Source organism: Puma concolor, chromosome A2 (genome assembly GCF_028749965.1).
Source record: "Puma concolor isolate L17-30 chromosome A2, mPumCon1.1.hap2, whole genome shotgun sequence".
Taxonomy (NCBI): Eukaryota; Metazoa; Chordata; class Mammalia; order Carnivora; family Felidae; genus Puma; species Puma concolor.
In genome coordinates, this window is record NC_141668.1 from 139,435,544 (window position 1) to 139,463,533 (window position 27,990).

Here is a 27,990-nt window from a genome sequence, read left to right on the forward strand (position 1 = left end):
TTAACTGACTGCGCCACCCAGGCGCCCCCAAATTACTTTTAAAACGAACGCTTTCTGCCATGTAGACCCTTCCTTATTGGTCCTAACTGGAGTTTGAGAAGAGGATTAACATGGCTCTCAGAGCTTTGAGCCTGGCTCTGGTGGCACTGGGACCCTGTCCCAAGTAGCCACCCCCTTGTTATACTTGGGCTACTTTATCAAGGAAGCAAGGTTGAGGAGAGGGAAACACTTGGAGATTGATGGAGTGTCAGGGAAAGGGGTCTTAATCCACAGAGCTCTTGGCACATAAGACAATCTCTAAATTGTAGGAGAGAGAAAGCGGCCTCAAGGTGTCTGTTGGGCGTTTCACTGGCTGAAAGTCTAGGCTGACGTGGCCATTATCCTCCTACAGGCTGGTAGGAGGATAGATGGGACTGTTGATAGATGAAGTTGGGTTGCCCAGGGTGAAGTCAGGAGGGGTGAGCTGCGGAGGCCAAGGGGCTAAACTGAAAGCCAAGGGCGGTTCTGCTATTCCTGTGCTCGCTGACTTAGCATCACTTTGAAGGGTAACCCACTCAAAGCATTTTTTTAAATTTATTTTTTCTGTTTAAAAATTCACATCCAAATTAGTTAGCATCTAGTGCAACAATGATTTCAGGAGTAGATTCCTGCATGCCCCTGACCCATTTAGCCCATCCCCCCTCCCACACCCGCTCCGGTAACCCTCTGTTTGTTCTCCATATTTATGAGTCTCTTCTGCTTTGTCCCCCTCCCTGTTTTTATATTATTTTTGTTTCCCTTCCCTGGTGAGGAATTAAGAGTCAAAGCATTTCTATCGATGCTTTGTGATTTACTGTCCTCACCCTCTCCCCCACCAGCAGTATGCTGATCACACTTCCATTCTATGAAAAATGGTAAGACCTTTGTAGTTACTTAACCACTCATCGTGAGCCACCATTTACCTTCCTTGTAAGTTTGGGGACACAGCAGGGAGAAACTCTGGCTGCCCGCAGGAATCACCTGGGAGTCTCAGTGCCCAGGCCATATCTCATATCAGTTCAATCTGAGTCTTTGGGAGCTAGACACAGGCACCAGGATTTTGTTTTGGAAGCTTCCCAAGTGATTCTCATGTGAAATCATGTTTGAGAACCAGACAGTGGTGTGAGTGGAGGGGGGCATTGTGTGCAGTAAAACAACCGGGGGGGTGGGGTCTACAGAAATGCTATGAGTGAGGTACCAACCCAAGTGATGCTAAGTCAGCGAGCATCAGAAATAACATACAGATGACGTGCATGGCTGACCAACCGCCCTTGGCTTTCAATTCAGCCTCTTAGTCTCCAGCAGGATTCTCTGTATTCATCAGTCCTTACACTGGGCAACTTGGGGAGGCAACGTAAATGTTCTGTGCACCTTCTTGCCTATCTTTGGAAACATTTTTTAAGTTTATTTATTTTTAGAGAGAGAGAGGAGAAGGAGAATCTCAAACAGGCTCCATGCTGTCAGCACAGAACCCCACTCGGGGCTCGATCTCACTAACTGTGAGATCATGATCTGAGCCGAAATCTAGAGTCGGATGCTCACCTGACTGAGCCACCCAGGCGCCCCTGAGGAAACATTTTAGGTAAAGTTGCATTTTTTTACGTTCAGTGTCAAGTGACCCAGCAAGCAAAGTAGATAAGCCTAGAACCCTGATCTTTTAAAAATGTTCACATGTATGCCTATATCCTCTGTACCAGGCACAATGCAAGTTGCTAGTGTTTTGATGTTGAGGACGACAATGATATTAATATTACTATCATCAGCAACAATAACATACACTCAGTGCTTACCCTGGCCAGGTACTGTACGAAGCCCTGTCCACATATTGCTAATTTATTCATCCCATAAACAGTAAGGTATATACTCTTGGCATTTTTCTTACTATGAGATTTAAAGAGGTTAAGTACCTTGCCTAAAGTTGCACAGCTAGCATATGCCAGGGATTTGAAATCTTATTTGGCATGCAATAATGAATCAGGCAAACGAGGCAGTGACCTACTTTTTAATTAATATTTTTGTTGTTTTATTTTGGCATCACCAGAGCTAACATAATAATAGGCCCATGATATCTTGTATAAGGCATTTGCTGAATTAGACATTTTCCTGCCTTCTCGGCCTGGTGTGGAAAACAGATACATGATGATTGTGATATGATATGATATGATATGATATGATATGATATGACATGATATGATATGATATGGTATGATATGGTATGATATGATATATTGTCAAAAAACAAATCAGGGACAATTAATTCTGCTTGGGTAGACAGAATGGTGGGGGAATATTTATAAATAGAAGAGGGTATTTCTTAAAGGGCTTTAAAGACTGAATAGGAGCCTGCCAAGCAGAAGAGAAAGAAGCATGCCAACTGGGGCAGACAGAAGGAGCAAACATACAGGCATAAAATTGTAAGGAATTCTGGACAAATGATCAGCCTATAGCAGGAGTTCTCAAAATTAAGGGTGCACTGGAATCACTTAAAGGCTTGTTAAAAAAACACAGAATGCTGGGCCCAAGCCGCAGATCTTTCAATTCAGCAGGGCTGTGTGAGACAATGAATTTGCATTTGTAATGAGTTCTAATGCCATTCTTACCCTTCTTGTCCAGGGACAACACATTGTTAGAGCCCTGGTCTACTTAGAAGGATCATCTGGAAACCCCCACAGCTGTGTGTGTGTGTGTGTGTGTGTGTGTGTGTGTGTGTGTGTGTGAGCGTGCGCGCGCGTGGGCACGCCTGCGTGCGTGTGAGGCACAAGCCAAAGTCAGCAAGACTTGCACCAAAAGTAAATTCTCTGAAGAGATGAGGATTTCTTCTTTTCCTGCAAGGAGTGGTGGTTAAATTTTACTGTTGGTTTTGGGAGCAATTCATACTGAAGCCATCCAGTGGGAGGAAGCAGAGAAACCACAACTCAGGGCTCAAACGAGGAAACCTGGGATTTTATTGCATCTGTGCCCCCTCAGTGCCCTTACTCATGTGTTAGTGAAGGCCTGAAGCTAGAGGAGACCAAGTGCGTAACATCTTTTGTTGTGCGAGCAAGCATTTGTGTCCAGTTCGTGGGGAAGGTGGCATTTTTTACTTCTCTTCCTGCAGTTTTGGCGCTGTGTCTGCTGACCACAGGTGAGTTCCTGTGTTTATCACCTACGTGATCTACTGACCCCCGAGGGCCATGAGCAGGGACGGGGGGGGGGGGGGACAAGTCGGGAATGTTCTCCCACGCAAAGAGTGAGGAGGGTGCTGGCATGCTGAGCTCATTGGGAAGGCCGTGGCAGATGACATCCTTGTGAAATTACGCCTTTCCCTCCATTTCTAATTTCAATTATCACGCTTTGCTTCTCTCATGCTCCAGGATGGAAAAACCTAGGTTGTGTTTGCCGTTGCTCCTCACCCCCTTCCACAGGGGTGAGCAACCCTGCCAGGCCTGCCTCCGATATCAGGATCTTCCTTTTTCAGCCCCCAACCTGTGTAGGACAGATCCCAGCTAGATCTGGAGGTCCTGTCTGTCCGGTCATCGGAAAACATGTGGCATCTAGCTCCAGTGGCCGATTTTGTCACTAGGTTGGTTTGCCAGCTGACGGCCAACAGCTGTGTGTGTTACACTCCTGGCAGGGGCCCTTCCAGACCCCACCATTACTCCCAGGATTGGGAGAGAGGAGTAGGAATCGCCGGCCAGAGAAACAAAACAAAATCGTGTTGTTGGGATTCTGTGTTCCATGTTTAGTTTCATTTCAAAGGCAATTCCCCACTTCTCTGTTGTAATTTTCTAGAAAATTTCTAGAAGCCTACTTAGGAGTCGACCTAGTTACTGGCTAAAGCCCATGGCAACGGTCATCTTTCATTTTGGGATTTTTACTTTCTTGCTGTTGGCCAGGTAGGAGGAGAAAGAGAGTGATGGTCTAAAAAGCACACAGTACCTGAGACAGGTGAGCCCTATGCTTGTTTCGTTAGGGGAATGGGAGCTTTATTATCGGTATTATTGATGAGACTCTGGCTTCCCTTGCAGAGATGAAGTATTTTTGTCATCATGTCTATTATTCTTCACAAGAACCCAATTAGGCAAGATTGCCTCAACAGAGGAGGCTGATTAAATTCACAGATTTATTGCAAAACCACTTTGGGAGTTATGGAAAAGGAGTTTAACTGCTAAGCTTCCTTGCTTTAAAGGAAAAAAAATTCAAGCTGCAAGCCTGCACCTTGGATTATCCATCTATAACAGATCATAAAATACCCATAACCTTGCACGCAGTTTATCTTTCTCCAGAGAGGCTGAAGATGCTTCTTCCAGGCTCCTCGTACCTCCCCCCACGGGGTAGGCGATGGCTTCTGTGCTCATGGAACACAAGGGGGAATTCTGACCTGGGGCAGGATGGGGTAGGTAGAGCTGCTTCCAGGATATAGGTCAAAAGGCAGATTTTGCTTTGCAAATCTCATAGCCAATTTGTGCAGGCAGTCCTTGTTTTTATTTGGGTCCCAGAAAAGTTGCTGTAAGTAGGAATGATGTAAATGAAATCTGATTTTCCACAGAAATGCGGACAGCATTGAGGATCCTGACCTAAAACCTGATGCCCCAAATGTGATAGAAACAACCACAAACATGATTTTGAAACTTTTAACTTGCTGGTGAGGGTATCTAAGACAAACAGCCATACTGCCCACCCCCAAAGTCTCAGGTTTTATTTATTTAAGGCAGCATTTCCCAAATTGTTTTCTGTAGAACATTAACCTCCAAAGATGTCCTGGAATAAAAGGCTTATGGTGCTAAAATTGGGACACTGCTGCAATGTTACGCGTCCCTTGGCCTGCAGTCCTCATTAACATAACAAAAATAAGAGCTGAGTCTCATTGAAAGTCTGCCTGAGCCAAGCACCTTATATATTTTACCTCTTTCGGGCTTCAAAAAATAATCCTCAGAGGTGGATGCTGATTGAGCCCATGTTGCACATGGGGAAATTGAGGTGTGGAGCAGTTAAATGGATTGCCTGGTTAAAAGGTGAAAGGTCAAGCCAGGTTTCGAGTCCGTGCTCGTTCCCAGATGCGCGCTCCTAGCCACTAAACTTTCTCACTTTTCACTGACTGCCGTGGCTACTTTGACCGTTTGCTGTCAACTGTTTTCGTTTTCGTTATTGCTTTTTTACACAGTTGAGGCCATCCTTAACCGTAGCAATTGGTCACTACTTGTTGGCATCTCCAATGTTTATTCATGTCTTCACACAGAGCCAAGTTGGTAGCATTTTAGGTGATAGCTTCCCCTAACATCAGGCTTTCATGCTCCGATCTCACACGGCCTTTGTGTACCTGCTCTGAGCATGCTCTAGTGGATTTTCATCTGTATCTCTGACAGTTTACAGATCCACAAAGATGTAAGGGAGGCAGGATGCGTCTGAGTTTATTTACCCCGTCTCTGGCAAGAGAGTCTTCATCCACAGAATGAAAGCGAGTAAAAAGCAAGCATAAGATAAAAAAGGACACTCAGGGTATGTCGTTAACCCTTAGGTTGGAGGGGTCGGGATTTCTTGCACCAACGGCATCTTAGTAACTGTTAGCTGGCCAATCATTTTATCTGCGAGATGTAGGGGGAAGGGTGAGGAGAAGGGGAGACCGCGAATGGTTCAGTACCCAGTGTTTCACCCTAAACAAAGTGTTCATTAAATGTAGGAGCCAGGCTGTCTGCTAATCACTTTACCAAAGCATGCACTTGCTCGGGAAATGGGCTTTGCAAGGGTGACGAAGAGAAGAATGTGAGTTGGTGGTAGGTAGGGGCCCTGTCTCAGCAGGAGCAGGGGCAAAAGGTCCTAGAAGTGGTGTCCCCGGTCATGTAAGATTGCACAGGGCACCTTATCTCCTCCATCGTGCTTGATCCCAGTTAAGTCAGCTTCCTTCCGTACATGTCTGTGCTCTCTGAGAGTCCACACATGAAAGGATTTGCCCTCCCTTTGCCCCCTTGATCAGTCAGGAAAAATTTAATGAGCACCTACACGATACTCAGCGTTTCCTTTTCACACAGGCCCGTTGCCGGATGTGGACTGGATGATGTTCAAGGATGTTTTTTGGTGCTTGAAACTGTTGTATGCTCTCCATGGACTATCTCCTTCCATACCCGTAACAGTCATAAAAGAGAGAGCCTATTATTAGTTGTAGTTTACAAAGGAGAAAAATGGGGCTAGGAGAGGTGGGATGGCTTGTTAAAAGACACACAGCTAGTGACGGACAGAGCCAGGAAACTAACTTTACTCCCTCGAATTTGAAAGCCTGTACCTTTTATGAGTCTCAAACGCAATAAGTGAATGGGAGCTCCTCCTCCCCTGTTCTTTGCAAGGACTAGATGGGTGCTATTTAGGAAGTCTAAGGCAAAAAATAAAGATAAATTTAAAAATGCTGGATTCATGTTTTAGAAATGAATGTTATCATGAATCAGGTAAGTGAGCCTCTGATGTTGCTGGAAGTAAAAAAAAAAAAACAACAAAAATCCAGGAGATCATTTATTTTAGGGAAAACACTAATTCTATGGATATAAATTCTTCTGGGTAAAAATGCCAAGAAGTCCATTGTTGCCTGCAGCCTAAACAGACCACCGCTACTTTGGCTGTGATTGAGATACGAGAATTTGCTTTCTTTCTCCAGCTGTACAAAAGGTACTTGAAGCTGGTCTGAAATCGTATTTAACTCCCTAAAATAACACTTTTAAAACTTAGGTGATGACTAGTAATCTTAATGAATGTGCAAATGCCAGTTGCGGCGGGTGGGGGAGGGAGGGGGGTGGATAACCATTCCCGTCTCGAACACTAGAAGCTTTAAATATTAAGCAGAGGTTATTCACCAATGAAAAGAAAGGAGCTATCCAGTCCCAAAAAGACACGGGGGAGCCTTAAATGCATATTGGTAGGTGAAAGACACCAACTGGAAAGGCTGCATACTATAGGATTACCACTGTATGACTTTCTAGAGAAGGCAAAACTGTGGAGACAGGAAAAAGATCAGTGGTTGCCTGGGTTGGTGGGGAGAGAAGACTAAATAAGCAGAGCAAGGAGGAGTTTTAGGGCAGGGAAGCTATTGTTCGTGATACTATAATGTGATACATGTCATTATACATTTGTGAAACCCCAAAGATTGTAAGATACAGAGAGTAATGTAAACTATGGATTTTAGTTAATAACAATGTATTACTATAGGCTCACCAATGACAGCAAATGTACCCCAGTAATGCAAGATGTCAGTAATGTGGGAGACTGAGGGAGGAAGCAATGTGAGGGAGTCGATGGGAACTCGGTAGTCTGTTCAGTTCTTCTGGAAACCAAAAAAAAGTCTATGAATTTATTTTTCTTAAGCAGAAGAGAATCACACTGTTTTTCAGCATCACAGCATCTCTGTGGATGACAGTGCCCTTGGAGAAGAAAGAAATTGATAATCCTCTCAAAACATAATACCAACTCAGTGCTCAGGTTGTGACAACCAAGGAATATATGAAAGGTCAATTTAAACGTCTCACTGGGTTGGAAAGACAAAGCGGACTTTGTGCCACAATAGAACTCATCCCATGGAACCGTGGAGATGGCAGGAGATAAAACAATACTCTTTATCGCCAGCGGACTAACCAGCAAGGACATGTTCTTTCTATTTATCCTATAGGCTCCTAAGGACAATGGGCCCTTTGTCCTTACACCTGTTGAAAGGGGAAGGAGCCCCTAACAGAGACCTTGTGGGTTTATGTGAGGCCATGCGGTTCAGATTTCTTACCTCTGTCTCTGATGGTACATCCCATTTCATAATACGCCTTCCAGCGACAGAACTTGGGAGACAGAGCCCTCAGCGTTCGAAGGGAAAGAACCAGGTCCGAGCTTTATTTGAGAAGAATGATGGAATACAGAAATCAGCGTAGGAGAGCAGTGTAACAAAGTGGTGGCATATTCTGGCTCTCAGCCAGACCTGAGTTCTGGGGGGGGGGGGGGGGGGTCTTGCTCTTTCCCTGCCCTCAGCTCCTAGGCTGAGCGTCAAGGCTCCAAAGGGTGAGGACTGCTGGACGAATGAACGTTCAGGACTTTGCTAAAGAAAAGAGAACAGCTAAATAATTCGTCAAGATTGACAGCTCATTTTTCCAGCTGTTTGACGAAAGTTTCCAGATAAACGTGTCTGTGGGCACGTGGGCATTGATGACTTTTTTCATTCTGAATTCTTGCTTGTAATGGGATCTGTTGGTTTTACTGCCTTCTTTGGGGGGAAAAAACAGTCTAATTTTCTTTGGGGCAACCAACCCACCCCTTATTGTTGGTGTGTGAAGTTTGATTTTAATACTTCCTTTGGGCTTGAAGGGATGGTCTGCGGCCTGGGCACAGCCAGATAGTGTTGTTTCCCCTTGGCCTCAGAGGAATTCAGTGAGAGACGTGTAACTCCAGCTGGGCCCATGAGAATCCCACCTGAGATTTTGCTGCTTGATTTGGAAAGAAGTGTTCTTTTCTTGCTAGGGTTGAGAAATGGGTAAAAGGCAAGCCTTATGGTTACGAGTAGACTTCATAGCCCCTACTTGGGAAAAATATCCTTGAAAATAAAGTCAAAATAGGGGTGCCTGGTTGGCTCAGTTGGTTAAGCATCTGACTCTTGGCTTCAGCTCAGGTCATGATCTCACAGTTTCATGAGAGTCGAGCTCTGCACTGGCAGCACGGAACCTGCTTGGGATTCTCTCTCTTCCTTTCTCTCTCTGCCCCTCCCCCACTCATGCTATGTCTCTCTCTCTCAACATAAATAAACTAAAAAAAAGAAAAAAAGAAAAGGAAAGAAAGCCAAAATAGAAGAAAACTGAGCTGAGAGATGGAGAAAGAACAGTCCTGGTAAACATATTTGACCAACTTGAACCACCCAAGCCTAAAGTCAACCCATTTCCTGGATTCTTCAAGGAAATGGGCCACTAAATTCTCAGGGTTTCAACCACCTTATAACCAACTGTATACACACACACACACACACACAGATACATAGAGATATATATTTATATACATATATAGAGATATGTAGATATCCTTCCAAATACATGTGAGCAGGGGAGAGGCAGAGAGAGAGACGGAGACACAGAATCCGAAGCAGGTTTCAGGCTCTGAGCTGTCAGCACAGAACCCAACGTGGGGCTCGAACTCAGGAACCATGAGATCACGACCTGAGCTGAAGTTGGATGCTCAACTGACTAAGCCCCCCGGGCGCCTCCACTTTATTCATTCACTTACGTGAGAAATTCTGAGGCACGCCTGTTCTCCCATATGTTCGCCTCATTCGTATCAAAATTTAATAGGAAAATTCTCACTGGGAGGTGTTGTTCTGTCCAGAGCCTCCCCAACATCTTGCAGCCTCTTCACCCCCTCCTATGGACAAAGATAACATCTGAAATGAGGAGACCTTGCATCACCAATTCCAAACTTCAACAAAAGGAAGAATTCTCCTTTGTTGAACATCTCACTTCACCACGGGCTCTAAATCTTTTTGTGGCTTAGAAAGAGCTGGCACGTGGCAGAGTCCTGCCGACCAGATTGAGACATCAGAGAATGGGCCGTTGGCCATGCCTGGCACACGTTCTGAAGACATGGCCCCATGCCACTTCCCCCCTCACGTTCCGTATGCCATTAACACTAGGAGTGGGCTCAAGAGCTAGGGCAACTTGGACTTGAAATATAACCCTGAAATTCATGGATGGATTTGAAGGATGAAAAAGAACACACTGTAGCTCTTCAGCCGTCTCTAGCCATTAAGTAGAAAAAGAACGAACATTAATCGAGTATAGCTGTACTACATACAGCACTAAATACTCCTCTTGCATCGTCCCTTTGAACCCTCATCACAACCTCGTGTGGTAGGTCCCACTGTAATCCTCATTTTACAGTTCAAGGAATTTGACCTAGAAAACTTAGTGAACCTGCCCCGGATCACTGGGCAGGATTCAGACCCAAGGAGCGGGCAGGCTCTCCATCATCGCACAAGGTTGCGTGTTAAGAAAAAAACGCAGTGCCTGGATCACCACAGCGATAGAACTGCGGAGATGAATGTTAGGACTGGAAGGAGGCTTTAGCATCATTTAGCCTGGTGGAAAACCTGAGACTGAGGGAGAGAAGTGACTTCCCCAAAGCCATGTAGCAAGATAAAGAACCAGACCCTGAAATCTAGCTTTGATGCCCCAGTTCTTGTGCAGTGCACATCTTGTTATTCAACACACATCACCATTATAGGTGCACCAGTTACTAAAATTCTGAAATATATGCACACCGGTTAGCAAATGACAACCATCCTGAAGCTCTCTCTTTCCTCAGGACTCCTAGACCTCCCCACAATCGATAACTGAAACGGCTATTATCTGTCCCTGTGGCCAGTTTCCATTCTGATTAGTCAAGCCCCTTCCTTCGTTAAATATTTTTAATATGAACCCTTCCTTAACACAAAAGCCAGCACGCATGCTCTTTTCCCTCCAGATAATGGGAGATTCACGGGTGGATTACAGGCCACATGTCAGTCATTTGGGATAACAGGATTATCTCATATGTAAGAAATAGATGGAAGCCAATCAAGTCAGCTGTACATAGTACATGTTGTGGGGGCCCAGGGGGAGGAGGGAGTGCACAAGAGGAGAAAGTTCTGCCCCAGCATTCAGGACTCTGAGGAGGTCTCGCCATCCCCTTCCAGGTGTGGGTTCAAATGTTCTCTCCCACAGAGAGGAAGTTCAGAGCATCTGAATTGTCAGAGGCAAGAAGGGTCCTGCCCCACCTCTCTCACCTTTCTTATTTCTTTTTAAAATGGTAGAGCCATCCCTCAAGTCCTGAGAGGCCTACTCACGACAAGTGGAAATACAAGGAAAACCAAGCTCGCCAGCTGCAGAGATAACAGCCTCAGCTCCTTGTGAAGTCAACGGGAGGTAAGCCATTTTTTCTGACTCTTCTCAGCTGCAGAGATGGAGAAGCCAGTTGCTAGTGGAAGGGAAGCCCTGATGCATAGCATGCCCAGCATGAGTCAACCAACCATGCACTACTAGCCAGTCTGAAAACCATCTAGACAGTGGCCGGTCTTCAATGGGAAGATGGTTTGCAGAGGACAAACTCCAGCTGTTTGAATATCTGTTCTTCCGTTATGCCTTCCCAGGGCCTATAGATCACCAAATAATCCTTAAATATGAATTGATATGCCTATTCATCAAGACCATTATTTTGTGGACCGGAAATCTGTTTCAGTGGTAGAAGGAGATGCACCCTGGTTGAAAGCAGATATAGGAAAGGCCTGGAAATTCCCCAGCCACCTCCCGCTCATCTGACAGTCTCGATCTCTGGATGTTGGCTTGCCTTTTATTCTCTGTTCCAGTCCTCTCCCCCAGACTAAGTTAGCATTCCCATAGCACCTTATGATTTCCCTTTTGTAGCATTTAGTGCATTTATAATGATCTTCTCAGTGCTTATCTTCCCCCACTAGACCCTAATACCCATGAGGAATGAATATGCATTGCTCTTACTAACATCTCCCCAATACTTAGAAGAGTGTGTTACCGTATTCACTGAATAATGGAAGGACACTGCACACTCTTGACACGAAGCCCTAACTATTTATGGAGTGTGCCATTTAACCACCATTAGATTACGTGGGAAAGGCACTTAAAAAGACATAAAGTCATCCATGAATACGTCAAGTTCGTTAGCTCCACCAACTCACCGAACACATTTCAGTTCATCTTGTCTTCCTACTTATTTAACTGCATTCTCTGCTACCCTGGGATTTAAGGAAACTTCCATTCCATGCTATTGTATCTGGTGCATAACTGAATTTTTCTCCGTCTGAGGTTCACGGACCAACGAGGGCTGGCTTACCTTTCCTTGGGGTTCTGTGAATTCCCTATGAGATTTGTAAAGAGTCGTAGGCATATGCTGAGTCATGTAGATAAACATTGAAAAACCGAATGTGGCTGGGGTGCCTGGGTGTTGAGCATCCGACTCTTGTTTTAGCTCAGGTCATGATCTCACGGTTCGTGAGTTGGAGCCCCATGTCAGTCTCTATACTGACAGTGAGGAGCCTGCTTGGGACTCTCTCCCTCTCTCTCTGCCTTTCACCTGCTTGCACTTTCTCTCTCTCTCTCTCTCTCTCTCTCTCTCTCTCAAAATACATAAATACATTTAAAAAAAAAACTGAATGTGGTCATGTGATTTCAATATCTGGAGGTTTTAAAATATATTTCAAATCCTCTATCACCCTTCCCTTCAGTAGGTGGGATCTAATTTTCCTTCCCTTGAATGCAGGCAGGCTTTAGTGACTTTGCTTCTAACGAATGATGTGAGGCAAGACGACCTTGCATGACTTCCAAGCAGAGGTTAGAAAAGGTGATATGGCTTCCATTTGGCTCACTGTCTTCGGGCATTCGCCTAAGAAGCTCTGAGTCATATAAGAAATCCAGCTTTCATGACACTGCCATGCTTTACCAACCAAATGGAGGGACTTCATAGAGACTGCTAGGAGAACCCCAACCATTCAAGTCTTCCCGGCCCAGCTAGCAGGCATGTGATAAAGACTTTGAGAGGGCCCCAGCCTCAGCCACCATCTGACTATGACCTCATGAAAGTCCCCAAGCCAGAACTACCCAGCTGAACCATCCCTGGGTTTCTGGCCCAAAGAAACCAGGGGACGTACGTGGTCATTGCTGTTTTAAGTCACCGAGTTTTGTGGTATATGTTACAAAGCAATAGGTTACCACTCTGTTCTTGCTTGCAGTCGAGTTTATGATTGCATTGCAACCATGTATTTATTAGGGGCGAATGAGAAGAGAATACAGGCAGACTTAATAAATGCATGTCAAGTGAGGGGTAAAGTCTTGCAGTGGTTCAAATAGAGAACAGTGACAAGAAAATGGCTCATCACACCCAGCTTGGTGTTTCTGGCAGGCTGAACTCAAAGGAATCTTTGTTCCGTCAATGCCACGCTCAAATTGCAAGCAGTTAGTGGGCTTCAACAAAACAACTTGAGCTGCATTTAACAAATGCAGTCAATTTTAATTCTTACTGGCTTTGTTTTGCTTTTTTTATTTTTTCGGATTCTCTTGAACATTATAATTCCTTGTATCTAGTTGTATACGTAGACATTTAAGTAACATTATAATAAAATACTTAAGCCAGCACCAGAGAACAGCAATTACTTTTTCTTTAAAAGGAATCTTCAGTTTGAGAATCCATGAGGGAGGGTCTTCAGGAAGGCGTATGCATCTTATAACACACTGTCATCTCATTAACTGTTAAATGAAGGAATACCTACTACTCTTCACCCTAGAGCATTTTCCTTAATTGTCCATATATGTAGCAGTTCAATTGCTAGTCTCAGGGTATCTGTCTTTAAGTCTCCCGTTGTTCTAGCCTTGCATTTGAAACCCTTCTTGAGGATAATGATGTTTTCAGTCTGTGTATTCTTAGTATATGTGGCCTGGCTTTTTGATTAGCAATCACGTATTCCTCCTATTCACGAGTTTCAGCTAAAAGATGGCCACCTATCTTTTCACTGCTCTTGACCACCCCAACTTAAACCCTTGAGTAGAGCACTTACATTATATTTCAAACTAGACCATTATAAATGTAACTTTCAAATCTGGTGAACATTCATTCACTTGTTTTTATGTTGTGCTTAAGCTAAAATATAGGAGGTTAATTCACAGCTTAGGTTAATATATTTCAGTGTGTATATATATATATAATTTTTTTAATGTGAGTGATTGGTAGCTATAACACATGGCTTTCTGTTACATGCTGTGAAAAATACCCAGAAGCATTTTGACTTCTTAAATAGAACGATAGACTGTTAATTATCATAATAAGAATTATATCAATCATTTATTGCCATCTTGAAGTACTCACACAGTACGGTGTTAAATGCTTCGTATATATATTATTTTGTTTAATCTGTAGAATTTACCTAATGGTTTAGGCAAAATTGTCATTTTACAGAGGTTTGGAGGGATGGTCATTTGTCCAAAGATAACATAACTAGAAATACAGGAGCTAAGATTTGAATCCAGATAGGTTGGCCTTTATCAACTCAGAATTTACTTGAATTCGAAATTCTTTGGACTCATCACACTTTCTTATTTACCATATTTCAGCAAAGCCAACCTGTCATCCGTTGTAAGGTGTTCCATTATTTGCGTGCCTGTATGACAAAGACTGACAGTTAAACTATGACTCAATGCTTTAACGCCACAATTTTCGCTCTATATTGATTTGAAAACACTCTATGTAATAAACAGACCCAGTTAGGCATACATATTTCCCTAATGTTACCGTTATACGAATATAAAACAGAAAGCCAAAACAAATAAATGGAAGGAGACGTTTCCTAGAGTTTCTCATTTGGAGTCTGGCTCTTCTGAACTGTTTTGTAGATGAAGGTCATCGCTATCTGTATGTCTCCACATTGTCATATTCCGTGTCAATGAGAGGATCGATGATGTAGCATTTCTTTTCTTTTCCTTTCTTTTTTCCTTTTTTTTTTTTTTTTTTTTTTGAGAGAGAAGGTAGAGAGAATGCATGCACACATGCACACAAGCAGGGGAAGAACAGGCAGCAGGGGAGAATGAGAATCTCAATTAGGCTCTATGCCCACCATGGAGCCCAATGCTGGGCTCAATCCCACAACCCTGAGATCATGACCTAAACCAAAATCAAGAGTCAAACACTCAACCAACTGAGCTGCCTAAGCGCCCCGGTGATGTCGCATTTCTTAAAAGAATGCTCCATTATTGGGTCTGGATTTTTCTACCAAACTACCATCCTCTTTTTTCCAAACTTTGATATGTATGTGCAGGCAAAGCCAATGCCCCTCATTTAAATATTTAAAAATGCACAATCTTAGAGTCAGTGGAATATGATATTATGTTTCCTGTAGACCATGTTAAAAACTCAATCATCCACAAATTTAAGTGTTTTATAATGGTTTGGTTATTCTAGGCATCTAGGTCTAATCTCAGACGCTAGTCAGCCCTGGATCATTAGTATACATTTATGTTGCTTTAGTTACATTATCTCCATTTGTTGAATACTTATGATACAGCAAGTACTGATCTAGATTCTTTGCATGTGTTAATTCATCAAAGCCACGGAAGCTGCATATTGTCCCATCATATCAATGAAGAAACTGAGATTTAGAATTTCAATTATTTGTTCAGTCACATTGCTTCCTAATTGACAGCTCTAGGATTTGACTTCAGTCTCTTGGACACCCACATCCATTCTGCTGACTACTAAGCTATATTACCATCCACATAAACCCACACATTGGCAGTGTTAGAACTGGCAACTAATATTCATGATCCCTATTATGTGCTATGTAAACTATTTTTACTTCCCTTAGCCTTCCCTCTGCCTGCACTTGGGTATATAAAGTACCATGAACATGGATTTTTATTAACTCCTCTCCCCAAAGCCAAATATTAACAGTAACCCTTCAGGAACTGATCTGGACGTAATAGGCCAATATTTCTTGCAGTCTGGCAATGCATCACTCCTATGGCTGTCTTGCTTTAAAGGTTTCTGGGGGTATTGGCTGTAAAAATGACCACAGAACTGGCCATATCACAGGACTGTTATAAGACATAGGTCCAAGCATGCGTATTTTACCACTGATCAGAACATTTCACCTTGGCAAATCACTCTATAGGAAATTAATGCCGCTTCCTTCACATATTTATGGCTCACCATATGAAAGGAAACAATAAATGCAGTTGTTGTATGTTATGCCTGAAGCAAAAGGTTTTATTATTTAGCCGCTGCCCAGTACAGCCATGCTTAGGTAATTATGGTGCTTTTAAATAGAAGGAAAATAATCTCAAAGGCACCCTGACCTCATTTTATAAACTGGAGGTCAAGTGGCACAAATATTTAGCAATACTCCTAAACCTTAGGCCGCGCAAGTAACTAATCCAAGAATCACTCACAAAATAAAGTGAAGCCACTTTCATAAGGCCAGGTCGTGGATTTGGGGAACCTTCATTTAAAGATTCCTCCTATGGTACCTTGAGACAGCACCTTTTAGCAACTCAGTCCAGGGGTTTGCGAACGTGAGGACCTCTGTAATTTCTAGAACTTGAGAGCCATATTTTGTTGGAGAAAATTAAGCGAGACGCTATGCACCAATGCACCGGGCCAGATGTGCACGTGCTTCCTCACATTTTCTCAGGTCTCGGCATCTGTGCGACCATCTCCCCAGCTACCCAAAGTCAAGACGATTCTTGCCCAAATGATTCTTACTTGGTCCCTTTCTGCACGCCATCCCTAGGGTCTTCCTTCTTGTACCTCCCCAATAAATCCCCAAGTGGGCTACCTCTCCCTGTCATTTCTTCCATTCACCACCATGCCCCGCCTCATGCCTCAGCCTCTGCTTAATCTCACTGATCCTTCCGGCCTCCAGTCCTGCTGTTGATGAGGCACAAAATCTAATCTTTTCGCTCTCTGGCTTAAACTCTTCAATTGTTTCCGGTGGCTCTTGAGATGAGGCCCCTAGTTTGTTGTATAGCTTACAAGGCCCCGCATGACGGGGTCCCCTGTCAACTTCCCCAGCCCCATCTCCCTTCTTCCCCCCCCAGGCCTCCCCCATTTCTCCACTTCAGTCAAATGGAACCACTTTTAACAATTCCGATGTCCCACCTCGAGCCCCTCACACGTGGGATTTCTCTGCCTAAAATATCCTGCCCTTTGAAGTCCAAAGTTAGATTCTACAGCCTTTGAGGGTGACTGCTTCCACGTGCAGGCAAGTTTCCTGCCCCCTGCCCTGTGTTCTCATACTCCATGATTATCCTATCACTTAATTAATGCTGGAGTTACCCACTTACTTACGTGTTTCACCAAACATGAATTCCTCAAGAGCAGAAACAGTTTCTCGTTCACTGTCGTATAGCGGGGCAACGGTTTCCATGCCATGGATGGCCCTGGTGGTACAAAGGGCAATGTGAAGGAGTATTCCCACGTTCTGAAATGTGAAGGTCATCGTATGTTTTTAGTGTTCATCTTCTCTTTGTAAAAAATGGTGTTTGCTTTCTTTATTATGGATGTTGGATGTACAGAAGTGCATTAACGGTGATCCCTGTTCTATGACACAGTCATCACCAGCCCTTGCATGGACCCACTTAGATATGTTTTGTTACTTTGTATCATAATAAGCATCTACAAATTCACAATGCAAAACAAGAGCTAAGATCCTCACATCACAACAGCTGACATTTACCCAAACAGTACACTTGTTCTCTTCTCCATCGTTCCACCTGACCCTGCCTCCTGTCATCGCCCTTCTCTTGCTTTCTGTTTGAATAGTTTAACTGCCTATTTCCAAATTTATTTTTCTTATGTTGGTTGTTCTGAACTTTATAGAAAGGATATCATGCGTACACAATAGCTGGGGACGTTTTGTCACCTAATATGTTGCTGAGAGTTGTATTTATTGTTGTGTTGTTGGATGTTGCTGCAGTTCGTTTGGTTTGACTGCTTTATTACATTCCTCTGATGAGTATACCACAGTTTAAGCATCTGTTTGCCCACTGACATGGGTTTGGATTGTTTCCCAGTTTTTGCCATTGTGCACAGCCATGCTCTGAATCTTTGAGTGTGTGTCACCTATCAGACATTGCAAGCACTTCACTGGAGTAGACTTCTGGGCCATAGAGTAGGTGAGTCTTTTTTTTTTTTTCTTTTCTTTTTTCTTTTTTGAGAGACAGAGCGTGAGTGGGGGAGGAACAGAGAGAGAGGGAGACACAGAATCTGAAGCAGGATCCCGGCTCTGAGTTGTCAACACACAGCCCGCTGCAGGGCTCGAACTCACAGATGGCGAGATCATGACCTGAGCCAAAGTCAGATGCTTAACTGACTGAGCCACCTAGGCGCCCCTAAAGTATGTGAATCTTTAGGTGATAATGCCGGAATAGAATTCAATGAGATGGCTCTAATTTACCACTACCCCTACCACCTTTTGCGAAGTCCTAGGGTTCCAAATCCTTCCCAGTACTTGTTATCATCAGCCTTTTTCGTTTTGGTTACTCTAATGTCAGTAGAATAGCATCTCCTATAATTTTGATTTGCATTTCCCTGATTATTAATAATACTGAACATTTTTTCATGCATCTATTGCACCTGTGTCTTTTCTCTGAAATGCTTATTCTTGTTTTTTTTGTCTATTTTTCTATTGGATTGTTTGTGTTATTCTTAGCGATTTATAGACATTTTAACTTATTTTGATACCAATTCTTTGTAGACTATGTGTGCTTGTTGCAGAATATCATTGAAGTTGGTAACTTTTTTTTTCAAAAGTTTATTTAAATTCTAGTTAGTTAACATATAGTGTAATATTGGTTTCAGGAGTAGAATTTAGTGATTCATCACTTACCTGTAACACCCAGTGCTCATCCCAAGTGCCCTCCTTAATGCCCATCACCCATTCAGCCCCTCCCCCACCCACTTCCCTCCATCAACCCTCAGTTTGTTCTCTATCATCAAGAGTCTCTTATGGTTTGTTTCCCTTTCTTTTCCCCACCTCTTCCCATATGATCATCTGTTTTGTTTCTTAAAGTTGGTAACTTATTTTTGTAATATCTTTAAGTGGTCCTAATGAGTAAAGGGTGATAACATACCATACATGTGACGTTCAAATGTATCAAGGTAAACTTGTGGAATACATGACAGGGAATGAAATCACCCAGTTTCTTTACTGATAAAATACCTTGTGGTGGAGGTTTCACTCTGTATTTGAGGTGTTTGGGAACCAAAACCTACTGCTATCCACATTTCCATAAGGGCCTAGGCACTCAGCCAGCGCTTGAATGAATAAACTGAAATACTTTGTGGCAACAGGCACATGAATAAGAACCTACACCCTCTGAATTGTTCAAACAGATGGCTTGCTTTTCAAAAAACAACAAACAAACAAAAAGAAACTAAAGAATGGGATTGATCTCCAGTTGATCTTCATGGTTGTGGGGAAATGGGTGTTTTTGGTGGGCTTTCTCATATGGTCACATGAACCATATCCTCCTTTTCTTTTTTTTTTTCAACATTTATTTATTTTTTTTTGGGGGGGGGGGACAGAGAGAGAGCATGAACGGGGGAGGGGCAGAGAGAGAGGGAGACACAGAATCGGAAACAGGCTCCAGGCTCTGAGCCATCAGCCCAGAGCTCGACGCGGGGCTCGAACTCACGGACCGCGAGATCGTGACCTGGCTGAAGCCAGACGCTTAACCGACTGCGCCACCCAGGCGCCCCATATCCTCCTTTTCTAAGACTGTATTTTGGAGATGCCTTGGTATTTTTGGTATAGGTAATTTTTACTGACTCATCAGAAAGAGAGTTTTGCATATATTGTGGAAATTCTTTTGGAGCTAAAGAAAGGAAAGAAAAATTAAATGCTACTTACTCCTTCTTAAAAGCCCTCTATGACCTAAGATCTCCCCACCTGCACAAATAGATCTACCTCTTTTTCTTGTTCACTCCTTGCCCTTATATAGGCAACGAAGCAAGACATATCAACATGGCCACTTTAATATAAAATCATAATGTAAAATGTTAATTTTTAATCTGCTAAAATATGGAGTTAACCACCCTCTCCAATTCTCTTCCTGTGACTCCTATCAACCCTATACCCAGCACCCCAACCCACCTCCCATGAGAGCCAAGGCAGTCGCAGGGATAATTTGCATCTGAGTGATGCACTGAGGAGGTCTGTTTTATATCTTACTTGGCAATGTTTCTCAATATAAAAATTCAGTAGTGCATTTTAAAATTTTGAAGTATTGTATAATATGTTTCATAATCCAGAAACTACATATTCATACGTATGTAGGATAAGGAGCCCCAAGACACATACCCCTAAATACCCATCATGCAGCCTGAGTAACAGAACTTCACGAATCCTACTGTAACTCCCTATATCATTTGCCTCTCTCCTCATTTATTTACTTATTGAAAAAAATAACTTCGTTTTTTTCTTTCATTTTTTTCTTCATTTTTAATGTTTTATTTATTTTTGAGAGAGAGAGACAAAGAGAATGAGTGAAGGAGGAGTAGAGACAGATGGAGACACAGAATCCAAAGCAGAGTCCAGGCTCTGAGCTGTCAACACAGAGCCGGATGCAGGGCTCAACTCACGAATAGTGAGATCGTGACCTGAGCCGAAGTCAGATGCTTAACCAACTGAGCCACCAGGTGCCCTGATAAATATAGTTTGCATGATTATTATGTGTCAAGTACTGTTCTAGTCACTGAAAGACATTAAAATAAAATAAAATAAAATAAAATAAAATAAAATAAAATAAAATAAAATAAAAATAATAAAACAATGAAAAGCCCTGATTCACAGAGCTTACATTTTATTCTGAAGTTTGGGTTCATCATTTCCTTTTCCTCCCTCATAGTTTTACTATGTCTATGTGAATCTCTAAACAATATATTAGTTTACTATCTTTTAAGCCTGGATTTTTTTCATTTAATGTTTTTATGCATGAAATGCTAGTTTGTTCATTTTTACTGTTTGTGGACTTTTATTATGTGAGTATTCTTCACATTTTCCTGTTTGTGGATATTTGGACTATCTTTAGATTTTTGCTATTGCAAACAAAGCTACTTAGAAATGGTATCATACAACACATGTTTTTTTTGTCCGGATTCTTTTGCTCAATATTTTGTTTGTGAGATTCATTTCTCTTGTGTGTAGCAATATTTCATTACTGTTCATTGTTGTATAGTTTTCCACTGTATGTACCTACCCTATTATAATTCCATATTGCTAGATTTAAGTTACTTTTAGTATTTAATGACATGTTTACATGTTTTTTGAAGCATGTATTTGTGTTAAGTATTGCTGGATAGTAAGATATGTATATGCTGAAGTTTAGTCAGTCCTGTGAAATGATTATCCAAGGTTGTTCTACAGTTTACATCCCTATAGCAGTGTATGAGAGTAACCATTTTGGTGGCAGTGTATCATACTGTACTTTTAATTTCCATTTACCTGTTGATGAGGGAAGATGAGACCTTGTATAAAAGCCTGTGGGTTGCTTAATATCATATTTTATCAAGTAGTGGTTTAACACTTCTGCCCACTTGTTCTGTTTCTCATTGACTTGAACAAAGCATATACACAAATACTTCAAACATATAAAACACAGGACCCTTGATATTAAATGTAAGTGGTAATAATAGCCAAACCTGTTTCACTCCCAATCTCAGAGGTAAAAATTCAACATTTCACTTAAATGTGACATTATAGATGTTTAAAAATCATTTATTGTAATTTTTAAAATCTGGTTTCATGGAAAAGATTGACCTCTAGGTTTACTTTCTTATCATATCCTTGTCATTTTTTGGTATTAAAATTATGCTGGCCTCCAAAATACCTAGGAAAATGATACCTCTCCATTCTGTATATTTTCTTCTGGCCCATCTCCCCCTTTACTAATTCTCTTTTCTAACCTTCTGTATCTAATCTTCTATTAAGCCCAACTGATCGGGTTATTCAATTAAGTTATTATAGTTTAAAATTTTCCAGGTTTCACTTGATCCCTTTGTATAAAATCTGGTTTTCCACCAAAATTCTCCACCTCATTATTTACTATTTTAACATATTAGTCTTGTTTACTTTATTTTTTAATTTATTTAAAAAAATTTTTTTTAACGTTTATTTATTTTTGAGACAGAGAGAGACAGAGCATGAACAGGGGAGGAGCAGGGAGAGAGGGAGACAGAGAATCTGAAATAGGCTCCAGGCTCTGAGCTGTCAGCACAGAGCCCAACGCGGGGCTTGAACTCACGGACTGTGAGATCATGACCTGAGCCCAAGTCAGACACTTAATCGACCAAGCCACCCAGGTGCCCCGCGTCTTGTTTACTTTAAAATCTATGTCTGATAACAAAAATATCTGGATAACTTATGGATCTATTTCTACTGTTTATTATTTTATATTAGTTATTAGTCAATTCTTGTCTTTTTGTGTGTCTCATTATTTTTGTGTGAGTGCTAAACATTGACTTTGAAAACTGGAAATAATTTGAAGCTCTCATCTGATCCTTTAATATTAGCAAATTCCTTAGGGAAACAAGCAATTCAAGTTATGGGTTCACCTCTCTGGGGTTCCACCCTCCCTCCAATCCTAGAATTACAAGTTCTTACTGTATCAGTATTATTTATCAATGCTTTCAAAGAAACATTTTAAGACATTTAGTCAAGCTTGTCTAGTTATTATCAGATGGAGAGACTGTCTAAAATAAACCAGGACGCTATTACCCAGAAGTAACATTGTCTACCTTGTTAAATTTTAATTTGCATTTTCCATATTTCAAATGAGTGAACATTTTTAGAAGCTTAGTTACTAGTGTTTGCACTTATGCAAATTTCTCTATTTCATGCTTAGTTTCTTCTTAATGATCTATAGAGATTCTTTATGTCATCTAGATTTTTATTCTTATCCCATGTATTTTAAATTATTTCTAATTTGTATTTTTATTTATTTTGATGAACTCATGTATTTTTTTAATGTGGTCATATTCATCAATCTTTTCCCTTTTGTTTTGTGCTTTTTATCTTATTTAGGAACTTCTTCCCCATCTGAATGTCATAAAAATATTCTCCTCTATATTTTCCTATATCATATTAAAGACTTTCTTTTAACTTCTGTCTTTAATCTTCACGTTGTATGTGGCGTGAAGTAGGGATTCAATTTTACTTTTCTCATATGAATATGAGTTTGTCCCAGGACCATTTATTGAGGTAAGAAACTGACCTATATAAAAAGCACCTTAATTTCAGAACAACTTGTTTGAGGGAATTATGCTTCAAGTATGGGAGGTCCCCCTTATCTTAGTATTAGTTATCTGTGTCTCTGAAAGAAATGATCTCTTTAAAATCTAGTATCCCCTCAAACAACCCTTTGACTCAATTTTAGCTTCTCTCCTCTTGTGTCAATAGTATTTGCTAGTCAGTATCCCATAGGTTGTTAGCTGTTTTTAAAATCCCCAAATACAGTGCAAAAACAGTGAAAATGAATGGTAAAGTAAAATTACAAATCTTGCAGAAGATGTGGGATCTTCTAAAATGAGCATAATTGCCATTACAGATAGGAATATGCAGCATTAGCAATAAAACAACAGAACATAACCAAGTGAGGTAATGCTATAGATGCCTTAAAATAAAACGACTTTAACATCAAAACTTGACATCAAAACCTACCTTCTAGGTCCATCCAAGTTGTTTTAAATGGCAAGATTTATTCTTTTTATGGCTGAGTAATATTCCATTGTGTGTATCTATCTATCTCTCTCTCCCTTCCTCCCTCCCTACATACCTACCTACCACTTCTTCTTTATCCATTCAATAGCAGAAAGAAATCTGGGCTCTTTCCATACAATGGCATATATATATACACACATACCACATCTTCTTTATCCATTTATCTACTGATAGACACTAGACTGCTTCCATTTGTTGGCTATTGTAAATAATGCTGTGATAAATATAAGGTTGCTTGTATCTTTTTGAATCAGTGTTTTTATTGATTGATTGATTGATTGGTGTGGGGGTCAATACCCAGAAGGAAAATTACTGGATCAATGGTATTTCTATTTTTAATTTTCTGAGGAACCACCATATCATTTTTCCCTAGTGGATGCACCAGCTGACCTTCCAACCAGCAATATACGAGGATTCCCTTTTCTCCACATAGTCATCGTTGCTGCTTATTTCTTGCCTTTTTGATGCTGGCCATTCCTACTACTGTGAGGTAATACCTCATTGTGGTTTTGATTGGCATTTTCCTGATGATTAATGATGCTGAACTTCTTTTCATGTGTCTGATTGCCATCTGAATGTCTTCTTCTATTTAGATCTTCTGCCCATTTTTAAATTAGATTATTACTATTATTAATGATGTTGCCTTGTATGGACTCTTTATATATCTTGGATATTTACCTCTTATCAAATATATCATTTACAAATATCTTCTCAGTAAGTTGCCATTTTGTTGATGATTTCCTTTGCTCTGCAAAAGCTTTTTGGTTTGATATAGTTCCAATTATTTATTTTTGCTATTGATTCTCTTGCCTGAGGAGACGGGTCCAGAAAAATATTGCTAAGGCTGATGGCCAAGAGTTTACTGCCTAAATTCTCCTTTATAAGTTTTATGATTTCTGGTCTTACATTTAAATCTTTGAACCACTTTGAGTTTATTTTTGTGTGTGGTGTAAGAAAGTGGTGGTGTTTAATTCTTTTGCATGTAAATATAGCTCAATTTTTAAAGACTTACAAACACACACACATACACGCACAAGAAACAGCACTTGATTCCTGCTTTAACTGTTCTAATACTATCTCATGCTTGGAGTTATGACCTAAGTTATCTTAAACACAGATTGTTTCATAAGTTATATTGTATTTTTGTTTGCTTAGAAGGGATACACCTTACCTTTTTTTGGCATACATTATATTAGTTTCAGGTATACGACATAGTGATTTGACAGTTCTATATGCGATGCTCGCTACAATAAGTGTAGCTACTCTCTATTACTATTTAACGTTATTACAATATTATTGACTCTATTCCCTATGAGGTACTTTCCTTCCCCAAGTTATGCTGTATTTTTCAAGATAAAATCCCAACCACAACTTGTTCATTTCTATATATTATAAAACCTTGACGACTCAAGGAACACTAAACTAGATGGGGAGAGTAGGAGGTCTTCAAACCACATGACTGACACAAACCGATTTCTCGATGAACTTCTTTCATAGGACAAGTTTAAATGATTACCAGAGCCAGAAAATAGGGTAAGGTGACTGAGGTGCCTAGGGCAAGGTATTGAAGAAAGTATTCACTCTCGGTTGGGATTATACCACTGCAAAGACTGAGCTGAAACTTACTGCTATACTTTAGTTTTGCCTATTCTAGGACTTGAAAAGAAAATCACACAGTACGTTCTCTTTTGTGTTTGGCTTCTTTCACTCATTTGCTTTTGAGATTAGTCCCTATTTTTGTGTGTATCAGTAGTTCACTCCCCTTTATTGCTCAGTATTCTCTTTTATAAATTTGCATTTTATAAATATACCTTTTTATATTTTATAATAAACAACTTTTTTTTTAAATTTTTTAACGTTTATTTATTTTTGAGACAGAGAGAGACAGAGCATGAACGGGGGAGGGGCAGAGAGAGAGGGAGACAGAATCTGAAACAGGCTCCAGGCTCTGAGCAGTCAGCACAGAGCCCGACGCGGGGCTCGAACTCACAGACTGTGAGATCGTGACCTGAGCCGAAGTCGGCCACTTAACCGACTGAGCCACCCAGGCGCCCCAATAAACAACTTTTTAATATAATAGTTTATAAATACACCACAGTGTGTTTATCCATTCATCTGTTGATGGGCATTTGAGATGTTTCCAATTATTGCCTACTATGAATAAGGCTATTGTGACATTAGCATCTGATTCCTTTTTGTGGGCAGATATTCCCATTTCTCTTGGATAAATGCCTCAGAGTGAAACTACTGGGTAATACGGTGTTTGCTCAACTTCACAAAAAGTGGCCAAAATGTTTTCCCAAAAGTTGTACCGTTTTACACAACTCTCTGCAATGTATGAGAGTTTTTGCAAACTCCATATCCTTGCCAATACTTGGTATTATTAGTCATTTGAATTTTAGCTGTTCTATTGCCATGAAGTAGTATCTTGCTGTGTTTTAAACATGCAGTCCCTTGAAGACCAATATAATATTGAGTATCTTTTCATGTGTGTATTAGCTATATACAGTAAAACCTTGGTTTGTGAGTACAATTTGTTCCGTAAACATGTTTGTAATCGGAAGCACTTACGTATCAAAGCATATCTGAAGAACCACTGGCTCAGTTGTGATCATGTGACGTTCGGTGTCAGGTATTACTCGTATTGCAAGACATTTCAAGTTAAAATTTATTAGAAATGTTTTCTCATCTTGTGGAATACTCGCAGAACAAGTTACCCACAATCTAAGGTTTTACTGTATCTTCTTTTATAGTCTTTTTAAGTCTTCAGCCAATATTTTAGTTGAATTGTTTCTCATTTAACTGTTGAGTTGAAGATCACTTCATACATTCTGGATTATGTATTTTGCATACAGAAGCTCTGTCAGAGTCAGGCATTGATACTATTACCCCCTGTCTGTGGCTTGCGTTAGGGTATTCCAGTTGGTGTCCTTTGAAGAGCAAAAAGTTTCAGTTTTTATAAAGTCAGATATATCTTTATTTTTAGTCTAAGAAACCTTTGCTCACCCCAAAGTTGCAAAATTGTTCTCTATTTTGAGAGAGACAGAGGGTGAGAATGGGGGAGGGACGGGGGGAGGGGCAGAGAGAGAAGGAGAATCCCAAGCAGGCTCCGTGATGTCAGCACAGAGCCCACAGGGCACTTGAACTCATGGATCATGACCTGAGCTGAAACTAAGAGTCAGATGCTCAACCAAATGAGTCACCCAGGTGCTTCTCTCCTGCATTTTATTTTAGAAATATTATAGTTTGGCTTTTACATTTATAGTTAAAGACTATTTTGAATTAATTTTGGTTTATGGCACGAATAGACATCAGAATCCATTTTTAATACGAATGTCCAGTTGTTCCCACATCACTTATTAAAAACAATTTTACTTTCCCATTTAATTACTTGGGAACCTTTCCAAAATTCAATTGACCATTGGCGTGTGGGTCTCAATTTCTAGACTCTCTTCTGTCCCACTGCTCTATATGTCGACACTTTTGTCAATGCCACATTATTGTGATTACTGGAGCTTTATGATAAGCTTGGAAATCATATAGTGTAACTCTTCCAGCTTTGTGTCTTTTCAAAATTATTTTGGCTGGTATAGATCTTTTTTGTTTTTATACAAATTCTAAAATCATCTTATCAATTTCTAGGAAAACATTTGCTGGCATTTTGACTAGGATGCCAATAAATCTATAAACAAATTTGACAGAACTGACATCTTATCAATACCAAGCCTAGCAATCAGTGAACATGAAGTATCTCTCTTAGTGGTGTCTTCTAGTTTTGGTGTAGTTTTGTGGAATATCTTTCATTAGGTTTATTCCTAGACATTGGAATTGTTTTAGATGCTATCAGTTTACTTTTTAAAAATAACTTTTTAATTTTAGATGAGTTTTAGATGCACAGAAAAAAATGTGAAGCCAGAACAGAGTTTCTATACACCCCACACCCAATTTCCCCTGTCATTAGCATCCTATTTAGTAGAGCACATTTGTCACAGTGAAGCAAGATTGATGTATTATTACTAAAACTCAGACTTTATTCAGATTTCCTTAGTTTTTATCTAGTATCCATTTTCTCTTCCAGGATCTCATCCAGAATACCTTATTATATTTAATTGTCATGTCTTCTTGGGCTCCTCTTGGCTCTGATAGTGTCAATTTACTTTTTCCTATGTTTATGGTACTATGTTTCCTTTCTCCAAAATGATAGGCATATTGCAAATGAGTGCAACATGCAAATGAGTGAGATTGGACCCCTACCTCACACCATGTCCAAAAATTAACTGAACATGCATTAGTGACCTGAATATACCAGCTAAAACCAGAGCATTCTTTTTTTTAAGTTTATTTATTTTTTGAGAAAGAGTACGAGAGACAATGCCAGCTGAGGAGGGGCAGAGAGAGGAAGAGAAACCCAAGCAGGCTCCACACTGTCAGCACAGAGCCCAACATGGGGCTCAATCTCATGAACCATGAGTTCACCTGAGTCTAGATCAAGAGTCAGATGTTTAACCAGCTGAACCACCCAGGTGTCCCTAAAACTGTAAAATTCTTAGAGGAAAACATTTGAGACAAATCTTCATGACCTTGGATTTGGAAATGTATTCTTTAATATGACAAAAGAAAAAGTAGACAAACTGGGCTTCTTTAAAATTAAAAACTTTTCTGTATCAAAAGTCATTGTCAAGGGGCGCCTGGGTGGCGCAGTTGGTTAAGCGTCC

At 40.9% G+C, this 27,990-nt stretch overlaps 1 protein-coding gene across 29 annotated transcripts in view; it reads right to left on the reverse strand.

Annotated features, from left to right (window-relative positions):
* Positions 1-27,990, reverse strand: part of LOC147583560 (uncharacterized) — a 321,362-nt gene that overhangs the window by 201,991 nt on the left and 91,381 nt on the right. For 22 of the 29 annotated variants that reach the window (XR_015248312.1, XR_015248310.1, XR_015248308.1 and 19 more), the window contains one exon: positions 16,846-16,937. The exons of the other annotated variants lie outside the window; for them this stretch is intronic. Coding sequence is in view for 7 of the 22 variants with exons in the window: in XM_086697676.1 (XP_086553802.1) it covers positions 16,846-16,937 (92 nt within the window). In the remaining 15 variants the exon portion in view is untranslated. The remainder of the gene's footprint in view (positions 1-16,845; positions 16,938-27,990) is intronic. 29 annotated transcript variants of the gene reach the window in all.